At 48.1% G+C, this 17,576-nt stretch overlaps 1 protein-coding gene across 5 annotated transcripts in view; it reads right to left on the bottom strand.

Annotated features, from left to right (window-relative positions):
- Nucleotides 1–17,576, bottom strand: part of LOC128845605 (aryl hydrocarbon receptor-like) — a 135,618-nt gene that overhangs the window by 15,458 nt on the left and 102,584 nt on the right. For all 5 annotated transcript variants that reach the window (XM_054044436.1, XM_054044437.1, XM_054044438.1 and 2 more), the window contains exons 6-8: nucleotides 16,560–16,693; nucleotides 15,715–15,917; nucleotides 12,003–12,112 (exon numbers count right to left, since the gene is read on the bottom strand). In XM_054044436.1, coding sequence (XP_053900411.1) covers nucleotides 12,003–12,112; nucleotides 15,715–15,917; nucleotides 16,560–16,693 — 447 coding nt within the window. The remainder of the gene's footprint in view (nucleotides 1–12,002; nucleotides 12,113–15,714; nucleotides 15,918–16,559; nucleotides 16,694–17,576) is intronic.

Genomic DNA, 17,576 nt, shown 5'->3' with positions numbered 1-17,576 from the left:
CAGCCATTACCTGGAAATCCAGAAGATACCATCCAGTTGGAAAGAGTCCAATATCATCTTGCTGCATAAGAAAGGCAATCGAAAAAATCTAAAGAACTATCACCTAATCTGCCTGCTTTCGCATGTCTATAAATTGTTCACCAAAATAATAACAAATCGACTGTCGTGAAACCTGGATGAACAGCAACCTAGAGAGCAGGCCAGTTTCTGAAGAAATTACAAAATGATAGACCACATCTATACCCCAATGGAACATTAGCCTCATCCTGTCAACCCTCACAGGCCTGCCCTTCAAACCCATAGCAACATGTGCCATAACCCACCTGTCCATGAAAGTGACATTCTTAGTAGACATCCCTTCAGCCAGAAGGGTCAATGAACTCACGGCCATGATAGCACACTCACCTTACACTGCAGTGGTTTCCCCAGGAATTGAAATTGGGGGGGAAGGGGGGTGTTCGAATTTACAGGGGTGTGTGTGTCAGGGGCGATGAGGGGTGAGACTGTGAGGGTGAAGGTGGACTGTATATGGCACCATAGTAAAAACTAAAAAAATGTTTCATGACCATTTTATTAGATTTAACTCATGTTTTAAAATCATCACACAAATTAAAGTTGGCTACTCAAGCCTTCTATGAAGCACTACGTCTACATCCTTCTTGGTTTCTTGTTATAATTTTGCACAATTCTGTTAATGAACTTCTTGAATGCAATGCGTTCATCTTTGGTGGCCTCTCGTGTGTCCAGTACTTCCATTCCTTCAATTGATAGGCTCATTAGTTCATTCACATGATCAGGCAGAAGGCGACTTCTTTCAGAACACAAAATTCTATTCAATGATGAAAAAGAATGCTCAGCTGTAGCTGTTGTGACTGGGAGTAGCAAGAGATGAATTCCTACTTCTTTCATCCCAGGAAACAGAACACAAAGATTGGGTCGAGCCACTAGTGATGATAAAAAAGAATTTGAAGTCAAATCTTAATTCATTTGTCATATCATATTCCACTCTGTGTTCAAATTTTCTATTCTGTCCTGATCACATGGCAGCCCCATTGCTGGTAGTGCCTCACTCCACTCAACTGTTGGTGTTTTATAGGACAGGCATCTGTAAAAGCTACATAGAGGTTGAGTAGAATCTAGAAGTCACTGTTGTAGATTTTTAAGAATCAAGTCTGTAAAGCGACAAAGAGTCCTGTGGCATTTTATAGATTAACAGAAGTATTGGAGCATAAGCTTTCGTGGGTGAATAAGTCTGTTAAGACAACTGAAAAAGTACACAAACACTTCTTGTCTTCTTCACTTAAGGATTCAATATAAATGCCTTCATTAGTCAACTTCTGGACTATGGATAGCTCTCTGATTGATCCAAATGTAGCTTCTATTGCTGGACAAAGATCTACTACTGTTGTAGCAGATGCCTGGATGGCATTGTTTAATGACCCAAGTGGTTTCAATAGTAGACTTACGAGAGAGAGAGAATGGCAATAGTCTTCTCTGAATGTAGTAGCAAAAGTAATCCACCAACCTCACTACTTAGACCCATCCCATCTTGGTAGATACTTTCCAAAGCCAGTAATAGCGGCTGGAGTAATTTTAAGACAACAGCCAAGGATCACTCATGAGAAAGCCAGTGGGTTTTCCCAGGTTGGACTAATTTGAACTTCAGTCCCAGTGTATCTTCTATATTTTCTAAGATATTCAGTCTTTTTGAACTCTTGCTGAAAAAAGCCCTGATGTTAGGGCAAGGAGATAGTCGAGGATAATTGGAATGCCTACTGTGCCAAGGGACTGGTGGTGGTGATCCATCCAACCTGAGAAATTAATCCATTTAGCCTTGGTAGCACACTTTGGTTAAATCTTTTCTGCTTTGGTTAAGGATCTCCTGGACAAAGGCAGAGCATGAGCATTCTATTTTCAATGCCCATCCAAACAATAGGTGGTGAGGTGGAGTGAGTTCAGGTTGGGTTAGGAGATCTTGGAATGGGTAGATCATGATGGGCGGGCGTATGGACAGCCTTAGCAGATCCATAAACTAGAATTGTCTGGGTGAATAGGGAGCTAGGAGGTGGCTCTATCTTGGCAAATCTTCTGAAGAAATTGCAGTCTGAGGGGAATGGGGGAAAGGTGTATCTGAGGTCATCTGTTTAGGGGAGCAGGAGAGCGTCCCCCTGAGAGTCACTGCCTCTGGCTCCCCTGGAGTAATACATGGGAAGTTTTCTGTTCGTCTGGTATGCAAAGAGTACCCCATAAGGTAGTACCTCACCGCGTAAGGATGTTAGCCAGAACTGCGTCATTTATTTCCCATTCATGGTCTGTGGAGAGACTTCTGCTTAGTCTGTCTTCTAGGGAGTTCTGAGTGCCAGGGAGGTAAGTGGCCGTATGGTAACTTGATTTCTGACACACCAGTTCCCCCATCTGACTGCCTCCAGACAGAGGGGATGAGATCTCGCTCCTCCCTGTTTGTTTATATTGTCTGATAGGATTTACACAGGCTAGGCAGACTGCTCTGAGTTCCAGTGAGTTTATATGCAGTCTGGCCCTCCTGTGGTGTTCATGTGTCCTGGGCTGTGTGAGGATACAAATGAGTGCCCCATCCTGTAATGGAGATGTCCGTCACAATGGTGGCTCTCGGTATAGAAGGAGTGAAACTGGTCCCCACCACAACACTATTTGGGTTTGACCACCAAGCAAGAGAGGCGAGCAATCCTGAGGGAACGGTGACTGGGGAGGCGATGTGGTCCCTGGTCAGCTGGTAGGTCAAGTGGAGCCAAGCTTATAGGCCCCGCAAGCAGAGCCTTTTGAAAGGTGTCACAGAGGTATATGAGGCTATATGGCCCTAGAGGGAAAGGCACCAATGAACCATACTTCGGGGCTTGTGGGTAATGTGGGAAATCAGGCTGCTCATAATGCAAAACTTTTCCATGGGAAGGAAAGCTCATGCCAAGATCGAGTCCAGCCTTGCTCCTATGACATGTATTGTTTGTATGGGTGTCGAAGTGGACTTGTCTTCGTTTATGCACATAAGGTGGCAAGGAGGCACCAAAGAGTCTCTATTGCAAAGACAACCACTTGTCAGGATTGTCCCACCAGAAGCCAGTTGTCCAACTATGGGAACACCGTATGTCACTGGTGTCGCATTTAGGCTGCTACTAACATGAACACCTTTGTGAAGACCCTGGGTGCTATTGCAAGGCCAAAGGGGAAGGCACTTTATTGGTAGTACTGCTGGCCAATCCTGAACCATAATAACCTCCTGTGCGATGGGTCAATGTCCACATGGAAATATCAGAGGGGTAGCTGTGTTAGTCTGAATCTGTAAAAAGCAACAGAGGGTCCTGTGGCACCTTTGAGACTAATGGCAGGAATGGCAATATACAAAAACCTGTAGGAGAACACTTCAACCTCCCTGGCCACACAATAGCAGATGTAAAGGTAGCCATCTTACAGCAAAAAAACTTCAGGACCAGACTCCAAAGAGAAACTGCTGAGCTCCAGTTCATTTGCAAATTTGACACCATCAGATCAGGATTAAACAAAGACTGTGAATGGCTATCCAACTACAGAAACAGTTTCTCCTCCCTTGGTGTTCACACCTCAACTGCTAGCAGAGCACCTCACCCTCCCTGATTGAACTAACCTCGTTATCTCCACACTGATATATACCTGCCTCTGGAGATTTCCATGACTTGCATCTGAAGAAGTGAGGTTCTTACCCACGAAAGCTTATGCTCCCAGTACTTCTGTTAGTCTCAAAGGTGCCACAGGACCCTCTGTTGCTTTTTACAGATTCAGACTAACACGGCTACCCCTCTGATACTTGACACCATGCAAGGCACTGCATTTAGCCGTATGGAATGGAAATCTATCAACCTCATGAAGAAACTTGCACAAATACAGACAGATATCATCTTCCTTTCCAAATGCAAACGGATGGACATCATACCAAATGGACTGAAGGTGAAAAATCCATTGCTATCTACATACTGCAAAGACCACCGTGAGAGATTATGCCATACATTATCAAAGAAACTGAGGAACCACCTGATCAGCATCCTATACAGCAAACAGAAAAACATCAAGAAAGAGCTCTCCAACCTGGAGAGTCTCATAAATTACCAACCCTCCACACAAACGGACTTTACTAAAATAAGACAGGAGATCTACATTACACACTTCACCTCTCTACAAAGGAAAAAGGACCGTAAGCTGTCTAAAATCCTACCTGCCACATGGGGCCACAACAGGGGTACCCCTAACTCACCCAGCAATATCGTCAATTTATCCAGCTACACACTCAACCCAGCAGAAGAGTCTGTCCTATCTCGGGGACTCTCCTTTTGCCCCAGCACCCCCACGAACATGATACAGTTCTGTGGTGATCTGGAAGCCTACTTTCGCCGCCTCCGACTCAAAGAATACTTTCATGATAACACTGAACAGCGCACTGATACACAGATACCCTCCCACCAACAACACAGGAAGAAGAACTCCACATGGACTCCTCCTGAGGGTCGAAATGACAGTCTGGACCTATACATAGAATGCTTCCGCCGACGTGCACAGGCAGAAATTGTGGAAAAACAACATCGCTTGCCTCATAACCTAAGTCGTGCAGAACGCAATGCCATCCACAGCCTCAGAAACCACCCTGACATTATCATCAAAGAGGCGGATAAAGGAGGTGCTGTTGTCATCATGAACAGGTCTGACTACCTGGAGGCTGCCAGACAACTCTCCAATACCAAATTCTACAGGCCGCTTTCCTCAGATCCCACTGAGGAATACACTAAGAAACTGCACCATCTACTCAGGACACTCCCTACACTAACACAGGAACAAATCAACATACCCTTAGAGCCCCGACCGGGGTTATTCTATCTACTACCTAAGATCCACAAACCTGGAAATCCTGGATGCCCCATCATCTCGGGCATTGGCACTCTCACTGAAGGACTGTCTGGATATGTGGACTCCCTACTCAGACCCTACGCCACCAGCACTCCCAGCTATCTCCGTGACACCACAGATTTCCTGAGAAAACTACAATGCATTGGTGACCTCCCAGAAAACACCATCCTAGCCACCATGGATGTAGAGGCTCTCTACACAAACATCCCACATACAGATGGAATACAAGCTGTCAGGAACAGTATCCCTGATGATGACACAGCACAACTTATTGCTGAGCTCTGTGACTTTATCCTCACGCACAATTATTTCAAATTTGGTGACAATATATACCTCCAGACCAGTGGCACCACTATGGGCACCCGCATGGCCCCACAATATGCCAACATTTTTATGGCTGACCTGGAACAACGCTTCCTCAGCTCTCGTCCACTCATGCCCCTTCTCTACCTACGCTATACTGATGACATCTTCATCATCTGGACCCATGGGAAGGAGGCCCTGGAAGAATTCCACCATGCTTTCAACAGCTTCCACCCCACCATCAACCTCAGCCTGGACCAATCTACACGGGAGGTCCACTTCCTGGACACCACCGTACAAATAAGCGATGGCCATATTAACACCACCCTATACCGAAAACCCACCGACCGCTACGCCTACCTTCATGCCTCCAGCTTCCACCCGGGTCACACCACACGATCCATTGTCTACAGCCAAGCACTGAGGTACAATCGCATCTGCTCCAACCCCTCAGACAGAGACCAACACCTACAAGATCTTCACCAAGCATTCTCAAAACTACGATACCCACACAAGGAAATAAAGAAACAAATCAACAGAGCCAGACGTGTACCCAGAAGCCTCCTGCTTTAAGACAGGCCCAGAAGAGAAACCAACAGAACTCCATTGGCCATCACCTACAGTCCTCAGCTTAAACCTCTCCAACGCATCATCAGTGATCTACAACCCATCCTGGACAATGATCCCTCACTTTCACAGACCTTGGGAGGCAGGCCAGTCCTCGCCCACAGACAACCTGCCAACCTTAAGCATATTCTCACCAGCAACCACGCACCGCACCATAACAACTCTAACTCAGGAACCAACCCATGCAGCAAACCTCGATGCCAACTCTGCCCACATATCTACACCAGCAACACCATCACTGGACCTAACCAGATCAGCTACAACATCACCGGCTCATTCACCTGCACGTCCACCAATGTTATATATGCCATCATATGCCAGCAATGCCCCTCTGCTATGTACATTGGCCAAACTGGACAGTCACTACGCAAGAGGATAAATGGACACAAGTCAGACATCAGGAATGGCAATATACAAAAACCTGTAGGAGAACACTTCAACCTCCCTGGCCACACAATAGCAGATGTAAAGGTTGCCATCTTACAGCAAAAAAACTTCAGGACCAGACTCCAAAGAGAAACTGCTGAGCTCCGGTTCATTTGCAAATTTGACACCATCAGATCAGGATTAAACAAAGACTGTGAATGGCTATCCAACTACAGAAACAGTTTCTCCTCCCTTGGTGTTCACACCTCAACTGCTAGCAGAGCACCTCACCCTCCCTGATTGAACTAACCTCGTTATCTCCACACTGATATATACCTGCCTCTGGAGATTTCCATGACTTGCATCTGAAGAAGTGAGGTTCTTACCCACGAAAGCTTATGCTCCCAGTACTTCTGTTAGTCTCAAAGGTGCCACAGGACCCTCTGTTGCTTTTCACATGGAAATGTGTGTCTGAACCACACTCCCTCCTGAAGGCCATGATGTCAGTGTAATCATCCTGAATTTCATTTTCCTGATAATGATATTCAGCTGTCGAAGGTCCAGGATGAGGAAATATAGGGAGTAGAATCCTCTTCCCTGGTATTGAGGTGGGATACTCTCTATTGCGCCCCAGTGTAATATGGAGTCTATCTCTTGTTGAGGAATCAATTGGTTGGAGGGGTCTCCCAGAGGTGGGGGGGAGGCAGGTGGGAGGTTTGTGAGGAGTGAAGGAAAGGAACTCTATGGAGTATCCATGATAGATAATCTCTAGAATCCAACTGTCCATGGTGATCTTGCTCCAACTGTGGGTGAAAAAAGAAAGGTGGTCTCCAAAGATGATGGATGGCACCTTAGGTGGCATCGGTGGTGGTATGCGGGTCTTGACCTGTATGTCAAAAGTGTAATTTGGCCTGCGGTTGGAAGTAAGTGGAGAATGTGGAGGATGTGGCAGCACAGGGGTACTCAATAGGTGGCCCACAGGCCAAATCTGGACCACTCAAAGCTTTTGAATAGACCCCAAAATCTTTTTATTTACTTATCATTGTTATCATTTTTTAAAATTATTATTTTCTCTGGAGTCTGGACCTTGACTATACCTTGACCAAGAAATCTGGACCTTGACAAAAAATAATTGACTACCCCTGTGGTAGGGGTTGGGGCCTGGAAAAGGATTCTCTGAGATCTGGGTCACTGGCAATGAGGTTCAGGTGGATGCTGGTAGTATGAGGAAGGAAGCTGTGGTCTGAAGGGCTGTTATGGATATTTTCTCCTGGGGACTAGACTGCAAATTCACAGGGACCTCAGGGTGGAACTCGAGTCCTTCAGGGAATGCAGAGACTCATCTGTCTTTTCATTGAACAGATTGTCCTCATCAAAAGAGAGGTCCTGAATAGTATTTTGGACCTCTCTAGGAAGCCTGATGACTGGAGCCAAGAGTCTCTATGAATGACCAGACCTGTGGCCAAGGACCGGGATGCAGTATCAGCTGCATCCACCACAACCTGGAGAGCCACCTTTGCCACCAGTAATTGTATGATCTCATTTTGAATTGTTTTTTCAAGGTAGTGGTGTGTGTACATTTCTTGGATGGTGACTCTTCTTAGATGCTCCTGGAGTACAGCATCAAACTCAGCCATCAGCTCCACAATTTTAAGAAAGTTTCCATTGTTTGGCACATACAGCTGATCTGAAGTGCTACGCAGTGCTAGATTTTGGGTAGCAAGTATTCTCACAACGGCAATGGGCCCTTTCAGAACATTTAGCCAGTAAAGAGACTCTGATGCATCTTCTCTTGATGCTGATCATCTATGGTGGCCTTTAACCTTAGTCTCATCTCAAGCTCTTTCCACCTATGGAATGCTCTCTGGTGATTTGCTGCCTTCTCATGGCATGCCAGATTTCTAGCAGATTTTTCCAGTTCTTTGTTCCTGTAGAACCCAATGTGGCTGGAACATTAGACTGGAAGAGTTTGCAACAAAAACAGTATGCAGCATTCTGGGTTTTTGAGTAGATAAGCCATGGCCTCTCCCCTTTGTCACCATTGGGGATTTCATGCCAGTTATGTGTTGGATGGAAACGTCTATTTTCATTGTCTTTGGGGAACATGAAATTTTTCACTTGCTGTGGCCCACGCAGTACAAGGAAGTCCCGCAGGCTACTGCTCAAGTGGGTCCTCAGTCCTGGATCATCCTTTGTTCCTGTAGTACCCAATGTGGCTGGAACATTAGACTGGAAGAGTTTGCAACAAAAGCAGTATTCTTTCACTCACGACTGCTGTTCTGTGCCAGCTATAGTGGCTCTCAACACTCAATTGAAGGGGACAAATAAGCAGACTGGTAGCAGGGCCTGAGTGAGGGAAGATATCAGTGTCTTAAGGGCCTAACTGGCTCCTATTATTTCAGTTGACCGCCTGTTCTTCTCAAGTGGGTTCAGGGAAGCAGCAGGAAACAGGAAGCTCCCTGAGAATCTGGTGTTAATCAGTCCAGGCTCCTGGGGGTGCTAGAGAAGTACATAAGAGGCTCCTCCTCCTCTCTCTCCCTGCAGCTCCTGCTGCTTTCTGTTATTCCCTCTCACCTTTTCTCCTGCCTGCCTGTTATGTCTCTTGTGCCCTCCTTCCTCCAGCGTAGCACTCCACCATCTTTGTGCATCTAGAGCAGAGAGAATACATATGCACCAGCAGCAGACACAATTTTCTACACTCTGAGTCCTAGTGGCGCCCCCCTCCCCCAGTCTGGCACCTGAGGCGGCCTCAGTTTGCCTCATGGTAAGGCCAGCCCTGACAACAATCCTAAGAAAATCTATTATGATAGGAAATGCGTGGAAGCATTCAGGAAACTGAAAACACAACTCTGCCGGGCACCTGTGCTCTTCAGCCCTGATTTTTCTCAGGAATTCATACTACACACAGATGCCTTGAATGTTGGTCTCAGTGCCATCCTCTCACAAGACTTTGAAGGAGAAAAGCACCTGGTCCTATACCTAAGTAGGAAGCTATTCCCTAGGGAAAAGTCGTACTCAGTTATTGACAAGGAAGTATTAACTTTCCAATGGGCAGTTAATTGGTATTACTTGGTGTGTAGCCCCTTTTCCCTGATCACTGATTATGCGCCCCTATGCTGGATCCAGACAACGGGGGATATGAACCCTCCTATGATGAAATGGTAGCTTGCACTACAACACTATAGTTTCCGAATACAACACTGAGCGGTAAAGGACCACACAAACCCCAATTTCTTTTCACGGGAGATTGGCGATGGAGACAACCCAACCCCAAATGGCCTTCCCATATTGAGGGGTGAGGCATGTGAAGGGACACACCATCACTCTGATATGAAGGAAACTAACGAGTTCTTATGGGCCGGTTCCATGGTAACAAGATGCACCTTCAAGACTTGTTCAGCCTGGAGGAGGAGGAGCTTAAAAGGGGGAATTTACCATAGGAAGGGGCAGTGATCAGGAATAAGGCTGCTCCACCCAAAGACTGCTGGTCCTAGCCAAGGAGGGAACAGCCACAAGATGCACCACTCCCGAAGCCGCCCTGACTGACAGCAAAGCAATATGCCCCAGGAAGAGTGGTAGAAGGCAAACCCTGTGAAGGAGCAATAGAAGCAATAGACTCTAGGATTTTAACCCCTTAGAGCTGAATATCCAGGGGCTGTCTGAGAGACTGGCCCTCTTTCCAGGCAGATCCTCCTCTTTTGCAAGGGGAAGGAAAAAGGAGGAGCCAACCCTCTGCCCATGTGCGGTTGCCTCAGAGAACTCCCCCAAGTGCTGCCAACTGGGGGAGAAAAGAAGGCAAACAACAGACAGTGGGACCGGGGGGAGGGGAGGAGAGTGGCCAGGGAGCCCTGCTACCTCACAGGGCAGTACAAAACAATGCCTCTCGGCTCACTGCAGGGTGGGGTTACTCAATGCTGGAGCAGGCCAAACCGTTCTAGCCGGTCCCAGGATGACCTCATTTATTGGATGGGATGGTCCCTGTGGCTGTAAGATGTCCAGGAGATGGTGTTAGGGGCCCTAGGCCTCCTGCGGTGGGATTTGCAAGTCATCGGCCACCCTTTGGACTAGATCTTGAAGAGAGAGGGTGGCAACTGGATGACCACGTCGTCCAGTCATGAGGAGGCTCCGGTCAGAACTGGCAGTACCGGCACTGTTTCTTCCTCCTCATACACGGATGGAACTGGTTGACGAGAGGGGGAAGAATGGTAGGACCCTTGTGAAAGTTCTGGGCATCTGCTATGAGAATCCCAGGGGCCCCAGTACAGCCAGAAGGAGGGATTTATCGGTTGTGGTGATACCCAAGGGAAATGACCAGGTGTCCCTGGGCAGGGGGGTGTCGTAGTCAAGAGGATCGGGGTGCTGTGGCTGTCTGTCTAGGCTCCTGCACCTTCCTGGAGATATCGGTGGAGCTATTGCCTCTGACTCCTCCGAGTCTGAAGATGGTTCCATCAGAAATGGTGGTGCTGTCAGTACTGAGATGCTCCTGTCCGATGGATCGGGATGGGGTCTCTCCTGTGACAGCAACAACAGTTTGGCCTCCCAGCTAAGAACTTCCCTGAGAACTGCAGGGTCCGACAGAAGTGGAGACTGTGGGTGGGGGAGAAAGACATCCTCTGGTGTCAGAAAATTCTCTGTAAGCCCAGAGTCTGCGGAGTTCCCACTAAGGCACCAGAGGGACCCGCTTTATCCATCAGAGCTGGCCACTCTCTGAATTGCCGAGGCAGTACCAATGGTACATCTGGACCTGCACTCATGGATGGGATTGGCCTGTCTTTCTGACCCGGTACTGTGCTCACTGTTGGGACTGATGGATCCCTTTTCTTCTTTGCCTTATCCTCCAGCGCAGGGGGCTTTGGCGCCAGTTCCATGGGATCTGTATACGACGTCTCACCTGACCAGGCATGGCTTGGGGAGCAAACATGTTCCTTGTGGGCAGTCCACTGCGGGGATCTGCCCTTATGCCCATGAGTGTGTTTCTTATTCACATGGGGAGCCCTGTGTCCTGAGTCCTTGGGCTTTGGTGCCAGTGGTTCTGCTCCATGGCTCGTGCTTGGAGGGGCATTGCTGGTCAGCTGAAGCCAAAGTACAGGGAGGTCCCTCTGGCACAGATCAAAGCAGGGCCTCAAAGCTTCTTCCATTAGGTGCTTCTTCAGCCTGAGTCCTTCCTTGGTCCTCTCTTGTTCTGGGCAGGAAGGACACTTCTCAGACCTATGCGCCTCACCCAGACAGTAGAGTCACCGTTGATCATCGCTGACAGAAAAAGAGCGGAGGCAGGAGATGCAGTTCTTGAAGCCCAGGAACCTGGGCATAGTCCCCAAGACAAAGACAGTCCCCGACTGGGGGGAGGGGTTTACTAAGCTGTTCTAAACTATATGACATACAACTAAGATTTCTAAACTACAGGATAATTATTTGTAGCCAATATGTACCATAACTCTTCTTGAGATTGCAAGAGCGAAGGAGGACAGGATTCTGACTCACGCCATGCGGCCATAAGAGGGAACTGGAGAGGTATCGACCCGCACTGCCCCCTATACCTTCTGTTGGGAAGCACGAGGGAAGATACTGTGCATATGCAGGTCATTGGACACTGCCTGGAAAAACTTCCAGACTCAGTCGCGTGGCGCACACCCACATGTGGAATACACAAAGGGACTAGCATACAAAGAACTATAATTATGCTGGTATAATTATGCCAGTAATTTTCCCTGAGTAGACCAGACCTGCATAAAATAGGACAATACAATCATGTTAGCTGAGTTGGGATCTTTGATCTTACAACTCGGCCCCAAACTCACTTTTCACATGATTCTCTGCACAGTGCATCATGTCTGCGGCATGGACAAACTGGTACCCGGAGCCTCTCATGCAGAGCTCAGTTTCTGTGTATCCCAGCACAACTTTACCTCTGTAACATAAAACAAACAAAAAAAGAAATGGAATTCATGGAACTTTTAGGACCAAGGATGAATGCAGAACACAGCTATGTGGGTCCACTAGCTAGGGCTTAACCTAATCTGTGCAGTTATCTGATAACAGGGAAAACTATGGTGGGCTTATCTATCCCTCCATCTGAGCAGAGAGGCATTTTCCATTCTGTGAAAAATTCTGGGATTTTGAAAATGTTTCAGTCGCCAGCAGGGTAAAACAAACCAAAGAAAAATCAACTCAAATTTTTTTGCAGAATGACTGCCCCAGCTGGTATTTACAGGTATTGCAGAATGACTGCCCCTTGGTATTCTTCCCTTTTCCTCCCTTGGTATTCTACTGTTAATTGAATTGGCTCGTTAGCACGGATCCTCCCACTTGGTAAACCAACTCCCATCTTTTCATGTGCTGTGTATTTATGCATCTGATGAAGTGGGTTTAGCCCACGAAAGCTTATGCCCAAATACATTTGTTAGTCTCTCAGGTGCCACAAGGACCCCTCATTGTTTTTGCCCCAGCTGGGAAACTAGGCAACCTGCCTATCCAAGGAGCCATCCTGCTGGGCTGCCCCGGTCCTCAGGGAGCTGCCCTTGACAGGAAACCAGCCTCCTAACTCCTCGGGGAGCCTGGGAGCTGGGGCCTGCCCAGCCAGCTACCCCAGACTGCGGATCCTGGAAGCCTGGGCTGTCAAGGAACTGCCAGCATCTGAGCCTGGGTTTCTAGCCAATCAGCTCCCATTCAGCCCAGCGGGCTGGCTGCTGAAGAGCAGGACATCTGAGCTCATATGAACCACGTTTTGGATTGAACCCTGGCTGGGTCCACTGAAATTTTGTCAAGTTCCTGTAGAATGTTTTGATTTCAACAAATCAACATTTTCCAGCAGAAAAATGTTCCAGCCAAAAAGTCCCATCCAACTCTGCTCACTTCACGGAAAAACAGTTGGGAAGAGTCATCTTCAGTACGTTCTCCCTGCACCTCTGTCTTTAGACCAATGGTGCGCAAACTTTCCCACTTGTGTCCCCTTACCAGTAATGGAATCTCATCATCTTTATTAATGATCTGGAGGATGGTGTGGACTGCACTCTCAGCAAGTTTGCAGATGACACTAAACTAGGAGGTGTGGTAGATACACTAGAGGGTAGGGATCGGATACAGAGGGACCTAGACCAATTAGAGGATTGGGCCGAAAAAAACCTGATGAGGTTCAACAAGGACAAGTGCAGAGTCCTGCACTTAGGACGGAAGAATCCCATGCACTGCTACAGACTAGGGTCCGAATAGCTAGGTAGCAGTTCTGCAGAAAAGGACCTAGGGGGTCACAGTGGACGAGAAGCTGGATATGAGTCAACAGTGTGCTCTTGTTGCCAAGAAGGCTAACGGCATTTTGGGCTGTATAAGTAGGGGCATTGCCAGCAGATCGAGGAACGTGATCATTCCCCTTTATTCGACATTGGTGAGGCCTCATCTGGAATACTGTGTCCAGTTTTGGGCCCCACACTACAAGAAGGATGTGGAAAAATTGGAAAGAGTCCAGCGGAGGGCAACAAAAATGATTAGGGGTCTGGAGCACATGACTTATGAGGAGAGGCTGAGGGAACTTGGATTGTTTAGTCTCCAGAAGAGAAGAATGAGGGGGGGATTTGATAGCAGCCTTCAACTACCTGAAGGGGGGTTCCAAAGAGGATGGAGCTCGGCTGTTCTCAGTGGTGGCAGATGACAGAACAAGGAGCAATGGTCTCAAGTTGCAGTGGGGGAGGTCCAGGTTGGATATCAGGAAAAACTATTTCACTAGGAGGGTGGTGAAACACTGGAATGCGTTACCTAGGGAGGTGGTGGAGTCTCCTTCCTTGGAGGTTTTTAAGGCCCGGCTTGACAAAGCCCTGGCTGGGATTATTTAGCTGGGAATTGGTCCTGCTTTGAGCAGGGGGTTGGACTAGATGACTTCTTGAGGTCCCTTCCAACTCTGATATTCTATGATTCTATGATTCTGTGCTCCCCCCCACCCATTACTGCACAGCCAAGGCTCCCTCAGCAGAGGAGCTTGGGCTGAAGGCAGAGCCTGGGGCGGAACTGGGGATCGGGGAGTTGCTGGTCTGGGATGGAGAGGGAATGACAGCAGAGCTGGGATGGGGGTGGAGCTGGGGTTGAGGGTGGAGTGGAACTGTGGGCGGATCTGGCCTGGAAGCATGGTGCTCCCTCCCCAATCCCTATGGGGGCTGGCCCGGGGCTGGAGACAGAGCGGGACTGGGGATTGAACAGGGTTGGGGGAGGAGCAAGGCTGGGGGTGGAGTTGGTCTGGGAGCAGAGCGGGGACAGAAGCATGGTGCTCCCTCCCTGCTACTTGTAGGGGCTGGCCCACTACATACCCCCCCAAATGTTCCTCCCTAGGGGGCACTCCCCACAGTTTGGGGACCACTGCTTTAAAGATGTTTCTGGATGTTCTCCAAGCTGAGCATTTGTAGCAAGATGCCTTCTACATGGAAGGACAAGGTAGAAGAGCAATAATAATTGTAAAGTAAAAGTAATGCTCTTAAATAACCGTGACTGGGTTTTCAAAGGAGCCTGAGTTAGCTGCCCAACTCTGACTGCATTTCAGTGGCAGCTGGGCACTGTAACAGGGTGGCCAGCCCCTTTAACAGCCAGAGGCCTGGAGCTGGCCAGGCCCATACAATTAGCCCTGCCTTCCACAGCTGGGATGGGGTGTGGGGTTTCATTAGTGGAACCAGCAGGGTTTGGAGGAGCTGATTCTTCGATAAGGAGCAGCAGGAAGCAGGGGGTCCCATGTCTGCACGCTTGCTTAGCTTGCTTACTCACAGAGGGAAAGAACACGAGTGAGGCTGAGGGAGAGATTTCAGCAGATGCCTGCCAAGGCAGGGAATGGCTGCTGGGTGGAAATAGGCTCCAGCAGGCAACCCAGAGGAAGCAGGTGGGAACTGAGAGACTACAGTGGGAAATGGGAAAGACTACAGAGGCTGCTGAGCATAAGCAGCCTCTGGGCGGGGACCCTGAGTCTTTAAAGGAAAGATGAGGCAGAGAAGGTCTGGCGGGAAAGACTAGGAGTGGGAACATGTGGAAGATTTGAGAACTCTGTTTTGGGAGTCTAGGGAGAACTGCTGAACTTGAGAAGAGTTTTTCTGATAATTTGAGTTATAGGCCAGAACTGAAGAAAAGGGAAACCGAGGCAGGGATGCTGCAGAGTGACCGCAGGCCATGAGCAAGCTCTTAGGAGGCAGCTGGCCCATGGACAGGCACTTAACTTCTTTATGTTGCTGTGATAATCCCAGCCTATGCCGATAGCTGGAAATCTGTTTTGAGACACAGTTGGTTTTAACCTGATGATGTCCCTTTGAACGTCATTATGTTTAATGCAAGTTATTTGTAATGCAACGGGACAAAGTTTGCATAGGAGATTTTCTTTTCTCTATTCATTTAATCTGGCATTTGGCCAGGGTTACAATCTACTGTTTTCTCTGTTTTACAACAGCAGTACTAGCAGCTATAATATGATGTCTGCCTATATCCTCAGCAAACTTAACGAGAGCTGTGAGCATGTGGCATCTTGGCCCCGACTCTGTGCCATACCTTGAATCACAGGCCACGGGGGTAAAGTCCAGCTTGTGTTTTGTTTGGAAGATGAAGGTCTTGGTTCGAAGCTCCAGGATAGAAAGCGGTTGGAGCGGAGTTGCGATGGCAAACAGAGCCAGCTGGGGAGGCCTGAGGGTCCCATCTTCTGTTCTCTTTTGCTGCCCATGGAGGAATTTCAAACGGCCGTGGAAATTCAAGGCCTTTGGGGAAGAAGGAAAAAAGTGGGGATGACAAAGATATACACTAGTGACATGGATCATTCATATCAAAATCTCTCCATTCAACTCCCCACCACTGTAGCATCTGGGCACCACACAGACATTACTGAATATATCCCTCGTGAGCTGGGGGAAATTATCCCTGTTTCACAGATGATAAGACACTGCCACTATCCCTACTGGGCATATGAGAAACAGAGGCACAGTGAGATTTGCCCCAGGACACACAGAGAGTTGAACATGGTTCTTCTGAGGTTCAGGGCAGGGCCTTGGCCACCAGGCCATCCTTCCTCTTACTGTCTCATCTCAAAATCCCAATGTCCAGAGAAAGCTTGAGCCTGGCAGAGTTCTGTGGACTCCCCACAGCGTGGCATGAATGGGGAAATATCCCAATACTCCCCAGCAACTCTGGTCAGGTTTGCACCACCCCACAGCAGAAACTAGCACCTACTCGAGAAGCCAGGCTCAGAGTCTATTCCCGGGGGTGGGGCTGTCATGGGGCAAGTGCAGCAAGGGAGCAAGACCTAGATCCTCAAAGGCATTTAAGCACCTAGCTCCCATTGAGAGGTAGGTGCCTAAATCTCTCTGGGGATCCGAGCCCAAATGCCTTGCTGGCTGGATTACCAGGAATCCCGAGGAGTTGTCCAACAAGCAACGGAAGCGACAGATGAAGCTTCTTTCTAAGAAGGAGGAATTCTCAGGTGGCAGGTGCTGGGGGTCATCCATGGTGGTGGTGCTGCTGTCTACATGAGGCATGGCTGGGAAACCAAATCAAAACAAGAGAGAATGTATTCATCTGGTTTGAAATCACTTCAGAAAATTCCTGTTATGCTGAGTCCTTAATGTCCACCAGGCATGGAGGAAAGGCTTGGACAATGCTGTTTGGAATGAACGAGCCTCTTGGAGCCTGTTCTCCTCTCCATACACATGCAGCGATCCCGTTCATCTTCTCAGAAGACACTCGAGCACATTGGAAGCTGAGCAGACCCCTAATTATAGCACTGTGTGAGAGTCAGTTGGCATTCCCAGCACAAGTGCTTCTTTTCTGGGGTCTGTCCCTTGGCTTTAGAGGGATGATCTGGCATCAAGCTTGCCAGGCACTGTCTCCTTCCAGAACAGAATAAGGTGCTGTAATTGATTAAACTGGAAATTAATTCAGCCCTTTTAAAGTTTCATGCCTGTGAATAATGTATCATGCATATACATAGACGCACCCTAAGGCCCTGATTCTCCAAAGACTGAGACACATGCTTAGCTTTCTATATTGTTTGTAACCACTGAAGTCAGCATCCACGTGCTTAAGTCTTTGCAGGATGGGGGCCTACAGGCTATCATCTAAGCTCGGGTAGGTGGATGCCAGCCAATGAAGACAAGAGAGTTGTTTTCTCTTACATCAGCTCTAGACATCCAGTGGACTGCTTATGTGCTTATGTGAATCCAGAAGCTTCAAATTAGGTGGTGAAATCTGTCAGAAGAAATTAGCAGCCCATAATATGGTCTGATAATTTTTTCCTATTTCAAAAAAAAAAAAAAAAAAGGCCAAACATACATGATTACAGTCAGTCCCAGGGCTAGTGCCGCAAGCATTTTTAGCAGGCATCTCAAACAGTATTTAGCCACTAATTCATCAGTGTTGTAATA

Source organism: Malaclemys terrapin, chromosome 11 (genome assembly GCF_027887155.1).
Source record: "Malaclemys terrapin pileata isolate rMalTer1 chromosome 11, rMalTer1.hap1, whole genome shotgun sequence".
In the NCBI taxonomy this organism is placed as follows: domain Eukaryota; kingdom Metazoa; phylum Chordata; order Testudines; family Emydidae; genus Malaclemys; species Malaclemys terrapin.
The sequence above is the reverse complement of the archived record's forward strand: the minus strand, read 5'-3'. Positions and strand labels throughout refer to the sequence as shown.